The following is a 13,549-nucleotide window of genomic DNA, read 5'->3' as shown; positions in this document are numbered from 1 at the left end:
GCCTAAATTGCTTTTTTATTTGATTTAAGAATCACATGTACCTACTTATTCTCGATCTATTCTTCGACAGTTTAAAAATACCGATCGTTATAACGTTATTTTGCGACTCTTATACAAAACTTTTTGCATTTGCCAGCCATTTTTAAAACGTATTACATTTTCGTGTATATACATATATATATATATATTTACATTAAATTCTTTTCTCCACTAATGTAAGTCGTATTAAAATTCTGCCTTTCGATCGCCAAACATCTGATACAAACATCCGACGATTAGTAAACATAGCAACATTTCCAACGAATCTGACAACTAAAACGAACGTTTCTTATTATCGTGCGAACGAAGAAGCGATTCAAGGCCTGTATCCACCGTAAATTTCAGCCTCTGGCCTTTTAATCAAATCGGTCACAACAAAACAGGCCACCTGAATGAAACTCGATTGCGAGCGGGTAATACGAGGAATCAGGGCTAGTGCTTGGATCGGCAAACCCGTCGAAAGCGATGTCAAGGAACTTTTGCCACTGGACGTCGGTCAATCGATAGTGCTTTTTGCATGCATGTCGACCAGCTGGCAGGCCGAGGAAAGCGTAAATGCACACACTGTTACATAAGTGTATCCGGTGTACGAAGAGCAGGCGACCTTGGAATATCAAATGCTGGAAACGTACAATGAACACGTAAACGCGACGGATTCGCGAGCCACGCTTCTCCTCGAGGATAAATTATTCGCCACAGCGCAAGGTTACCAGGAAACGACGGACGACGATAACGGTGCACGAAGGGAAATTAAGTAATTTATGTTCGACGCAATAACGATAAACGAACGCAACAACGTTCGACAACAGGTAGGATATATGTATATATGTTAAACGCACCTGTGTAATTAGCCAGGAGATTTGAAAATAATTAAATCATCGAAGAATTATAGTTCCAGAACTGAGAACACGGTTCTTGGCAGTGTGACGCTTTGAAACAGGACACTACTCGGTGAAGGAGCGTTACGAGTACGATATTTTTCGTCAACAACGAGATAAATGCCCAAACATCTGTATTTATCTAGACGCTTGTTATGAATTTTCATTTAACGCGAAAAACGAACGAAATTGAATCAATTAGAAACGTTAATTAAATAAGTTAAAGATACACTATACTTTCCCTCCGAGTTTCTTAATTGTAACATATGTCGATTATAAAAGATTGATTGACTATTTGCAAATGATATTTAGGTATGAACGCGTCTCATTGAACGTTAATTGAACGACGTGATCGAAGGAAGTGTGCCGGTACTTTCTCATTTTTTTTCTTACGCTCGAAGTGTTATTCATTTAAAAAAAATCTCGTTTTATATGGTTACACCAAGGTCGATCTTTTCTAAAGATCAAAGGCTTCCTATTTTGGTATTAGAAACGTGTAAAAAAGAAAAATTCAGTCGTCAGTCTATTTTTACTGTAGGAAAATCTACTGCATTTCCTATTTCTTAATCTTTACTATCTCCTTCGTCATCGGTTAGAAGCTTGTACTACAGAGAAGAAAATGCGAGGTAATCTTTTCTACGTCAGTTTTCGGCCACGTTAGACAATAAAGATTAGACGAATAAGATACTGGTGTTATTTCAATCCTCGACTGTTACCGAAGAGTTATGGAGCGTATACCTCGGATGTAAAAACTGGCAATAATTTTCAATTACGTCGAGCATCGCGATTGTAACTTGTAAAAATTTATACATTTAATTCTCTGTTTTCCTTTAGAGAATTATCGTATTTCTATTTCACTTAAGAGTTGCGATTAAAGGTTGTAGTTGAGAGTTGAATATCAATATGCAATAATATATTCATACGTTGCCTGTCTTAACACTAAAACCATTAACCTTCTCGTTCTCGTGATAATCGTACGACCATATATTTAAGATTATAAATTAAAATATTACTTTCATCGCAAGCTAATCATAGAATTACAAATAAGTTTCACTCCATTTGCGAACAATCCTTGTACGTTTGTAGGTGTGAAAATATTCGTACGAGTCTGATATCTTTCATGTGAGAAAATTACAGAGAAATATCTGTAGCGAATTAAACAACCAGTTCGAGAACGAAAGGGTCGAAGCAACTTACATTCTAAGATAAAAATTATACGAAATTAATGGAGTACTTACTTCCCCGTGGTCCGTAGAATTTGACGGAAAATTCGTTTAATCCTCCTAATATCGTCACTTCGTGCTTACTTTCTATTCTGTAATTGGTCGATAGTTAAGGAAAATAAACGTGTAAGAAAATTTGTTCGCGGTGTTTCGGGATAATATCGACGATGCAAAAGGCAATTTGTGGTCAACGGCCGTGCAAATAAAAAGCGAAAACATCGTTGAACAAAGATTTAAGCGTCGACGAGAAAACGGTGCAATGAACTGAGGGAAATCGATGTGGAAAGAAGTGCGAACGCAGAAGCGTGTCAGAAGTCCGGCGTAATGTTATCTTCGTGAATCGATGAAACGCACCGAAGCTCGCGTGACTACCGAGCAGAGTCGAGTTGATCGCAAATCGCAACGCTTCGCGTGCGTTCTTGACGCAACCGGGATTACAAATTTTCGAAAACAAACTAGCTGGACAATGTTGATTCAATCGGACTCATTGGTGCGGCATTAAACAAATTTTCTCGTCCGGAGAAAAACCATTGATGGTAATCTTCATTAAGATACACGATGCAAAGTGTCTCGCGCAACTCGGATAAGTTATAGGCTATACATGATTATAGATCTATAGTCGCCGATGGAAAAACATTGTAGCAAATTTTTTTTCTTATTTTTTTCACGCAGAATCACCTTCTATCCGGTTGTACTACGATCGTATACTACATCAAGCTACGTTAATCGATGTTACATGTCTTTTAAAGATACATCTTGTCCCAGTTACGCGAGAGACGCGGTGTATATATTTTTAGCTAGTTATATCGAATATCGTTTTCTTGACTATAACGAATTTGAAGAAACGATCGTATCGTAATACCTTGTATTTGGAAAAGAGTGGATGGAAATAAGGTAAATTGCGGCAAATTGTTTCCACGAAAACACGTCGAGAGAACTCTGTTTTGACATTGCTATCGATATTGGTGTACTGAAACAGATTTTTCACGATTTTCTCTCTTAAACGGTTTTAGAACTTTGAAACGAGAATAAAACGATAAAAAATCCCTTTGCCCATATTACTTCAAAGCCACGTTATTATTTCAAAGATCAAGCACGAAAATAGGAACAGCTTCTGTCGCGAAGAATACAGTTTGTAATACCTTACGTGGCTCGGGTTTTATGTACCGAACGGAACAGTTCCTTTCAAATCCGCATCCAATTTCAGGATGGAAAAGCGGTAAACGGTTGAAAAAGTCGACGGAAGAAAGGAAAACAAAAGTTTCCGCTCGCGTTTAATAATACACAACGAACGACGGTTGCTGAGCTTATCAAGCACGCGCCGTAGAATTTCAAGCTACATTTAATTTTAATCGACGACGTTTCATTTTTAATTCCTCTTATTTAGCTCGATACTCCAGGATGCTGGTGGCGTCGCGCCGCTTCAACGTCCGCCGCCGTTACCACCACGATTTTCACATGAAATTAGTGCCGATCCGAGGCGATATAATTCGCGAGAATACAAACGACCGCGAAGGAATCGCAGCCGCGCATCGTTGAACGAGGTCGAAAACCGAGTTCGAAAACAAGCAATATAACCAGAACGAAGCCAGAAGAACGGAACTCTAACTGCCTGCCTTTGGAGAAAGTTCAGTGAACAATATTTCGCAAGGTACACGCGTTACGAGCGAACTGAAATAAATGCATGAAAAGAAACCATTAAACGAAAGCACGATCTTCGTCCATATTAGAGGAATCGTAACGCCGAAGAAAAATAGATTTGAAATTAAAGCGTATAATCCGATGGACACGTTACTTTCGAATTGTAAATACAATCGTAGCTACAACGGTTAAGGAATAGCTGATGTGTTCGAAGAATGGCTATCGTAAAGCTCCATACACCTTCGTCGAACGCTTTTATCAATCGACGTCATTTGATACCGGCGTAGATCTACGAAGCAGCTCGATCGTTGAAAAGGAAAATCGAATTACGACCATGTAGTGCGTCGTGTTATTCAACATACGATAAACCACTTTCTTGTTTTGGCAAGTGTTTATACGCGAGCTGAGCGTTACACGGCTCTCACCTGAGGCTGTCTACGAGAGAATTGTATTACATAGAAGAACAGGTTACATCGAAGACCCGCGAGCATCCTCGATTCTGGTCAGTATCAGTGGATTTGTTTTCCGTTGCAATCGCGCAGGCTACGCGTAAACCAGAGATATACGGAGCTACGCATAAACCAGAGATATACGAGGCTACGCATAAACCGGAGATATACGACGTTACGCGCGGAACAAACGCACATGCCTCGGCCACGCAGTCGAATAGAAACGAAACTAACGGACGTTTCACGCGTTCCGCGATACATGGTCAGCTGAAATAATTTTCTTGGCGTGGTAATTGCGAAAGCAATATCGGGTCGGTCAACGTATTACTCAGCCGGAAGTATCACGTTTTCTTGCGTCCTATGTACGTACGAGGAATTTCATTGTTGCGTGCTTTCACGAACGACTCGCGCAAGAGTTAGAAGAACGAACGATAAACATAGAAATTAACGCGAAATGCATTATCGCGGCGAAAAGAAGTTAATTCCATGTCCCGTGTAATAGTCCCAAACGATCGAACGGTGTTCCGCCGTGATATCAAAACGATCGATTCGATTAGTGGACCGATAAACCCGAGCGAGCGGTATTCGACAGGATCGATATTATCGACATAGCTGATTGTCCGTGAGAAGAAAAGTGCGTTTGAAAAGGAAACGAAGTCGTATCGTTAAGTAGATTCCACTTTAAATCGATCGAGTTAACTACCGTTCGATCGAACCAGAGATAATTGGTTACGCGATTAGAAATGAAAATGTTAAGGTACTAGATAAAATGAAATATTAAAAACATACGTCTGAATAAAAAAAAAAAATGTCTGAATAATTATGACACTGTTTATAAACGATATATCGCTGCCAGGTATATCGATAATGGAACAACTCAAAAGCTTTCGAATTTGTTTTGAACGAACAGAACGTCTACGTTACGTTTCTATGTTTCTTATGTAAAACGGTGTATTTATAATTCCATCAGTTTTGCGTCAGAGAGGGAAGATTATCACCTATTTATGCGGCTATTAGCTTGGCTCATATTCTCTTATTTTTGTGACGCTACAAATGCAGGGTTCTATCGTTTTCGCGAACAGTGACATATCTTGTCTCATTATATCAGTCTTATAACGCCGTTAAAAATGTCTCACGAAACTTCCCATGTAAATTTTAAAAAGCCTCCGCTATAAAATTTCCGCTTTTTAGTTGTGCCACTATCAGTGCCAGGTAGCGATACCAACTATAACGAAAGCTATTCGACCGTGGCACAGTTAAAATACGCGCGTACCCGTATCATTGTCGCGAAAACAAAGCCACGTATTAAAAATGTATTATTTTCGTCCTTGTTCGTCATTGTGGAATCGCGTTTTCCGATTGTATTAAAATTACTAAGACATCCTGCGTGTACGCATACAGACCATCGAATGTCATAATGGCCTCGATTTCATTGAGAGTCTTCGTGCATTTGACCCGCATAGTCAAGGTGTACGAGTAACATCAGAAAGGGGCGGAAACGATTACTCAATCTGCAAGACCGTTACGAACCATTTGCCTGTGTTGTGGCTGTTGTTGTTGCTGTTGTTTACAGTATCAGTTGAACCAGCGTTTCGCTAAGAACAGCCTGACAGTCTCTGTCGTTCCGCCTTTCATAGGCCATCTTTGTTTTCTCGATTCTCTTTCCCGCTCGATCGTCCGGCGTTCAGCGCCACTCCGCTCGATGGAGGAATCACTAAACTCTCTCGAAATACACGCGAAAACTACACGCGGCTGTGTATCGAAATAAACTGCACGTGCGAATCAACGGCCGATTTTACCGAGTCTGTCCGTGGCGAAGGCACAAACACACGTTCGTTTTAAAAGACTCGATACGCGATACGCCCTTGGCTGTATCTTATTTTTGGAAGACGCGTCTCTAGGTAGCTGCTTATCGTTCGATAAGTTCGCAACGAGATACGGTGACCGAGTCGAGTGTTCGTTTTGGTGGCGCGAGTGCGTTCCATCGCAAATATTCACGCGTAAAAACAGCGAACGCGGTTCGATGCACGTAATCTCGTATCGCTTCTCTTTCTTCCTTATTCTCTTCCTTATCCGATAGCCTCCGAACGTTGAATTTTTGCTTACCGATTTTCGACTTGTTCCAATCTGCTCGCTGTGTTTCTATCGCATAATAATTCTTGTTCCAAATAACTCGAATCTCATTTTCTATCTGTTTATGAACACAATGCGCAGATACGAGGTAAAAGAAGGAGGTACATATGCGCAGAATTTCTTCGTTTCTGCGTTGTTTATCCGATAGTCTTGTGGCGTATCTTTGAAAAAAGAAAAATTGCAAGTATGTATACAGTGAAGATACGACTCAGGTTAAACCGAATGAAACGGGCGTAAAACACATCAGACCATGAAAAGCGCGTTATGCGCGCATAGATAATTATAGCGAGTTTTTTTAAAGAGATAACAGAAATTAACACGATAGGAACATCGGACGTTAAGCGACACCGATATTATTATGTACGTTATAATAACGAGACGATCTATATAATCGCGAGCGTAAACAAAGGCAGCCATTGGACACGAGATGAGCCCGTTGCACTTCGTTTTCCGCTTTTGTTCACCGTTTGGCAGTGCTCCGAAATTCGTGCTAAAGATCATGCTAAATTCACCTAGCGTAACAAACAGCCTAATCGAACTAACCGTGGAAATTTGCAAGTGCAAGTTGTTTAAATTTCAAAGAAGAGTACCCTCCACCTACGCGTTTACGATCCGATGTACTAGCTAACGTGCTTCGACATAAACGACCGTATCATCCCGGATTAAGAAAAGAAAACGAATGCATCGAAGAATTCCAGCTAACTCGAGTATTGGAAAATTTTCGAAAATCTTCCAACCACCGTATCGAAAGATCACGCTCTATATCTTTTAAAGGAACCAATTTCCAGCGATATCGAGCCATCTGTATTTCAGGACACACTCTCCTACATGCGTTTTTAAATCAATTTTTCTGCTTTCTTTCGCCCCATACGGAATCGAATCGATCCTCGATGCAAATATCCCAGATATTGATTAACTCCAATCTCCGGTATTTAGAGAACGATAATTGAAGCTTTCAACGACGAATACGGAAAGGGAGCGAGAGCGCCCTACCACCCAACCAACCAACCCTTCTTTTCCCACCGCCGAGCCCTCCGAGGCTCGAGGACACGTACACACGCAATCTACGTGGAGCCATCAAAACGCACCGATACACGCGTGCCCAGGTAAAATTGCATCACGCAGATAGCAGCCCCGATGTACCTTCTCGCGTTTGCTCGCGTGCCTCTAAACCCATTACGGGTGAGCCATTAACCGTACATACCGAGGAGCTTGTTAATTACTAGTGTAATTGATCAGCTCAATTTCGGTGGACGTACAAGGAATCTTGCGAGAGGTCCATCGAATATCGTCGATCCATAATTGAATCACTTCCGGGACCGCATCTGCGTGTATCTCACCTGGCCACACCGTTAGAGAGCCGGACTAATGGAAATTATTGGCTGAATATATACAGTTTCCGTGAACGCAATTTACCGCAACTATATCGTTACCAGCGAAACGACATGACATCGGCAAACGAAATTTACTTTAATGAACTTTCATCCCCTTTCAGCGATACGATACCAACAGTTCCCGCCACAGTGTCCATCGGAGCATGTGAGCAACGCGAACCGTCCAACGCGTCCGATGCATCCATCGAATTCGAGATTCGTCGTGGAATGAGAAAAGTCGCGATAACGTTGCATCACGGTGACTGGTAGGTACGCATTTTTATGCAAATTCATATTTTTCAGGATATAATTAAAAGATGGAACCTGTGATTCGAATATTTTATATATATATTTTATATATTCTCTTTATATTCTATTGCTCGCATTCTGTGCGATTTTGTACTTTCAAATTTCCTGCAAACGAACGAAAAGCCGCGGTCTACCGATTAAAATCGATTACACGATTGTGTTGAATTCTTTACATCGTTCGATTTGCCTGGGTGTCGTCTGTCGCAATGTATGTGTATGGAACGGCGGGAGACGAACGGTACTTTGTGAACGAAGCTTAATACTTGTCGCGTCGTAACGCGTAGAAACGCGGGAAAATTCAATATTTCGATAAAATTCGATGGAATAAAGTTATATATATACAGGGTGATTGGTAACTGGTGATACGAGCGGGAAGGGGGTGATTCTACGCGAAAAAAGAAGTCGAAAATATAGAATAAAAGTTTAAAAATTTTAAAATTTTAAAAATTAAAGAAATAACGTCAATCGAGACAACGATTTACAGTGAGATCCGTTATAACGTACCGCACGCGTACCGAGCGAAAATTCAAAGGCGATTTTCTCCAAAACAAAGCCTCGAACGACAAATTTTTATTCTATATTTTCGACTTCTTTTTTCGCGTAGTATCACCCCCTGTTTCCGTTTCCGCTTGTACCACCCTGTATATATTTATACTATGTAAAAAGATTGATTTGGGAAATGATCAGAATATTTAGTTATTTAGAACGATTATACGAGGATATTTAATCTTAGAAAAATAACGATTGCATAATAACTCTTTAAACGCTATGTTTTTATATATGTATTTTAGAAACGATATATGAAGCGTTGTTTGCCAAAATGGAAACCTTGTCTTTCGTATGAATATTTCCTACTAAATTGAAAGAAGAATAATAAAGATCGAAAATCGTCACTTATTTATTGATCCTCTTTTCCCATTCATCGAAAGACATTCGAATGAAAATGCATAGATCGAACGATAAATGTAACGTTAGATCAATCGAAATTGCATATAAATATGCAATTGCAATCGTAGAAGAAGAAGCAAACTTTGTCATTCGTGTCATGTAGGCGTTCAAGGTGACACTTTGTGATCGTACGATGAATGTTCTAATACATCGTACGTTTTACAATACATTGAACAGCGTTTTTCAATGCGGCTGGATTTGTGTCAACAACGTTATACACCGCCTATTATAGGGAACTTGGTAACTTTTTAAAATCTACAGAAACGATAAGAAGTTACGCAACAAGGAATATTATATGTGTTGATGTATGTACATATATACTTTTAATTAATATTCTATTCACTATCTTTATCGTTTAAACGTTAGTCGTTAATATTAATATTTCAAATGGTCTTCCTATGCTAACGAATGCAATTCTTAATAGAACTATACCGACCGTACTTTTCTGTACAATGTCAAAATAATACAAAATAATAAGAACGAAATACGATATATTTCAAATTAACGTGTAACGAAACATTCCTTCGTCGTAAACGTTAATTGACTTTAACCGTTTTACCAGCGTTTTAACCGTTTCATGCTTCCTAATAAAATCTTAAAAAACGAATACCTACGCTTCTACTCTTCGCGTACACGGAATACAAAAGCATAGAAATTCACGCGATAAAAGAAACTCGAGTAAAGAGCAAAGTATGTGCAAATACCTTCGAGTTATTTCGATCAAAGATTCCATTCCACTACGAGAGTCGACTTTAGCTGTTCTACTCGTACTCTACTACTACTTTACATTTTATCAAAAAAAAAAAAAAAAAAATTCAAGAAAATTCGATCGAAACCGTATGGAAAAATACTGTGCCGACACTAGTTTACTGAAAACTAATTTACCAGGAATTTTTCCAAAAAAAAAACAAGTTTTACCAGTAGCTACTGATTCTCCAAACGGAAAGACAATTTATTAACAACCAATTCGAATTTGTGCAAATTAAAAGAAAAAAGAGACGAACACGATCAGGAATTAATTTACCAGATTTCAAGTAATGCCAATAAAAAATTTCTCAAAAGAGACGTATCGGAGGAAGAAGTATATCAGAACTTAACGAGGCAAATCCTAAGTCTCTAAGAACGAGAGAAGGAAAAATGTAGAAAATACAAATGTTTATGAAATAGATGAGGCTTAAGTATAGAGGAAGAGAAAGAACTTAAAATAGAGAGTGAGGGATTTGTACGCGATACGCATCCGGTTCCTCCCACATTTCCGTTTCACGAGATAACAGTCAATTCGGCTTTCAATCTATTTCGATGTGAACGTCTCCTTTGGAGAATATGTTTTGATTGAATCGAATCCGGGTGAAAAAAAAATAACGAGTCAGACTGTCGGCTTATTTATCACGAAGTCGCTATTAATACGGATTCTATAACGCATACAGTCCGCTTTCACCGTTATTAAAATGGAAATATTTATCTAACTTTATTTATCTGATCGAATCGCCGTATAAATTCAGTTGAATTTGAAATGCGAGAATTTAAAGTTCCCGTTGAAGCAGACCTGCATCGATTTCTTTTAGCTTCGCTTGAAATCTTTTTATGTTTTCATTATTACGCAAACAAACAATCCTTTTCTTTTAAAGTAAATAACCGTGTAACTTTCTGCTATTTTTATTTTTTATAAAAATATCGCCATACTTTCGATCGAATTGTTCTTAAATATCTTTTTAAGGTTGAAAGAAAATATAAAAAGGAAATTTTTAATATCAAAATACAGGCAAAGATGAAAATACTAGAAATATAAGTGAAAAATGTGCTAAATGAGAGATTTACCCCGCAAACAGAAATATATACAAATTTTGTCGAGTTTCCCTAAAACAACAAAGAACACGTAAGTAAATGGTGAAGATATATAAACGCCAACGAAATTTCTAAGAAACGTGTTTACACAAAGGCAGATGCCTTTCCAAAAATGGACTATTACTAACGTTAGTACGCGTAAACGAATCGAGAGAAAGCCTTTCGAGAAATTTGAAAACTCACAGGGGGTATCTCTATCGAAGGAGGAAAGAACGAACAAGTCCAATTCACTTTGCTCACCGAAACGCTTGCAAATTTAATGTAAGCTTCAACAAAGACTGATCGATGTTACGGGGCACTAAAGAACTCGATAGAGAGAGAGAGAGAGAGAGAGAGAGAGAGAGAGAGAGAGAGAGACTATCATCGTTCTAGAAAAACTGACTAGCATTCGTACATGAACGTCTGCACAGCAATGATAAGCGAGACGCGACGTTACGTTACGCAAAAATCAATTTCTTACGAATCGAGGTCAGATACAAACATGTACAGGTATATTTATAATTCGTTCTTTTGTCTTTATAATTATGAATTATTATATACCTTAATCTTTTGTGTCAGTATTATTTTCTTACATCGAGGATTAAACGAAAGTTGGAAATAACGAATTCTATGACATTGATAATATTAAAAGAACGTTAGGATAGTCGTTAGAAGGTGTGCGTGATATTAAAACAATTGATCTTTTTTATCTGTAAATACGACGATTAGAAGCGATGAGAAACGTCATCGTTCTTCCCACCTAACTCAAATATTTACAGTGGAGGGTTAAGAAATTATTAGTCACTAATTGTCACGCGATTTATCCAAGATATCATTGTATGAAAAGAAAAAATCGCGACATTGTTGTAACTATATTATTTTTATTGCCCTTTCTTCTCCTCTTACTCCTCATTCATATTGTTTATCGTTTTTACGTGTTATTATCGGTGTAAAATTTGACACATCGCGTTATTCCCATGAACTACTCGGTTGAGGTTGAAACACGTTGATGACGTCTCAATTATCGTTAGTTGCGCTTCACTCTATGTCAAACCAACGCTAACATATATATATATATATATATATACACACACATATGTATGCCATTATTTGACGCGCAACTTGAAATATTTACGGTTGCCAATGTATGTATAAATATAAAAGATATTTCAAATACGAGTCGATTCGAATCAAACGGTCTCGACATTAAAAACTTCGTTAGTGAAATCTGCGATACAAGACAAAATGGAAAGACTAAGATGAAACAAAGAACTGAAGAACAAAAATGAAATCTAACCTTTAAAAGCCACGACCGTGTAGCATACACTCGCCGTGCGTTATTAAACGAATAAGATAAAGCTGCGCACACACGTAGCACAGAGACGTAGAGTCAGCTGGTTAAAAACAGCTGTGTCCCGTCATCGACAAAACGAGGAATTAAATATCCCTCATCGTCTCGTGAAACACCATTGACATTGCACCGCGTTATTTCTCGTCGACCTATAAACCGATCATACATGATAAACAACCGATCCCGCGGTAACATGCACATGCATACTGCGTAGGTCTTGCATTCGCAAACCCATGTGCAGGCCTCTCTTGCACTCGATTGCAAGCACGTGCGATAGAGCGAAAGAGAAAGAAAGAACGAGAACAAGAAAATGGGAAGGGATACGAGCAGAGTGGTGAGGGAGGAGAAGGGTGAGAGAGACAAAGAGAGAAAGAAGTGGGGATGAGAAGAAGGAGAAGAAAAAAGAAGACAGAGATACAAATAGCAAGTAGGAGAAATAAAAGTGAATTTCAAGGATACAATTTGAGAACGTCCGTGTCCATACGTCGTTTTCCAGCGCTGGGGGACGACATATTTATCGTCTATTAACGCAGCAGAGCCCTTCAACAGCAAGTCCTTGAATCAGCTGAGCTCGATCGTCGTTTAGGAAGGGCCTCTGACTGCTACGGATTATTTACCACAGCAGAAACCCACGAAACGTATCGGTCTTTTCACCACTGTGATATAACACACTCTCTCTGTTTTCCTCGTACAGTTATTCAGCACCGAGAAAAAAAAACAAAGACACGCGCGCGTGATGGTCGCTAAGTCAGTCGTTGGATGTTCGGACGCTCGCCACGAAGGAAAACGACACGGGACGAATTCCGCGACGTCAGCGTTTAATGATGTTTTCTACGGATGAACAAACGTACGGTCTCTTGAACAGCAGCGATATACAAAAGGTCTTCCTCTTTTGTCCGTCCGGACCAAGTCAAAAACCTCGGGCTAGAGAATCATTTCACCATCACCAACGACGACCCGTTTTCAGAGACTCGTTACTTGTCGACACGTTTCTCGCGCACACAGAAAACAATTCTTTCCCCTAAACCTCCTCCGCCTCCACCACTACTGAACGCCTGTTCTCGTGCACCCCACTGTCAACTCACAGACTTCACTGCATCTGATTCCGTTTCTGCACTGCTCTCTTCCTTGCTGCTACCTCTGTCTCACGTTGTGCCAGTGAATGCGCGCGCACAATACAAAATCCCTGCTATGATCCAACGAATCACCGCTGGTTCTTTCGGTCAACCAATATTACTAGAATTAGACCGAATTCCATATAAACTACCTAATATTGCCTGCTATTTCATTTTCTAGAAAACTACGAAATTCAAATTCCATACCCAATAGATATATGTATGTGGTAATATTTTATAAAAGAAATATTCTCAAATTTCAAGGA

At 39.2% G+C, this 13,549-nt stretch overlaps 1 protein-coding gene across 1 annotated transcript in view; it reads right to left on the bottom strand.

Annotated features, from left to right (window-relative positions):
- Positions 1-13,262, bottom strand: part of LOC126868447 (ubiquitin-conjugating enzyme E2 H) — a 47,285-nt gene extending 34,023 nt beyond the window's left edge. Inside the window, exons 1-2 of the mRNA XM_050623896.1 lie at positions 12,628-13,262; positions 2,156-2,232 (exon numbers count right to left, since the gene is read on the bottom strand). Coding sequence (XP_050479853.1) covers positions 2,156-2,232; positions 12,628-12,680 — 130 coding nt within the window. The 5' untranslated portion in view covers positions 12,681-13,262. The remainder of the gene's footprint in view (positions 1-2,155; positions 2,233-12,627) is intronic.
- Between the last annotated feature and the right edge of the window lie 287 nt (positions 13,263-13,549).

The sequence above is a fragment of the Bombus huntii genome, chromosome 8 (genome assembly GCF_024542735.1).
Source record: "Bombus huntii isolate Logan2020A chromosome 8, iyBomHunt1.1, whole genome shotgun sequence".
Lineage (NCBI taxonomy): Eukaryota > Metazoa > Arthropoda > Insecta > Hymenoptera > Apidae > Bombus > Bombus huntii.
Note: the sequence above shows the minus strand (reverse complement) of the source record. Positions and strands in the feature narration are given on the sequence as shown.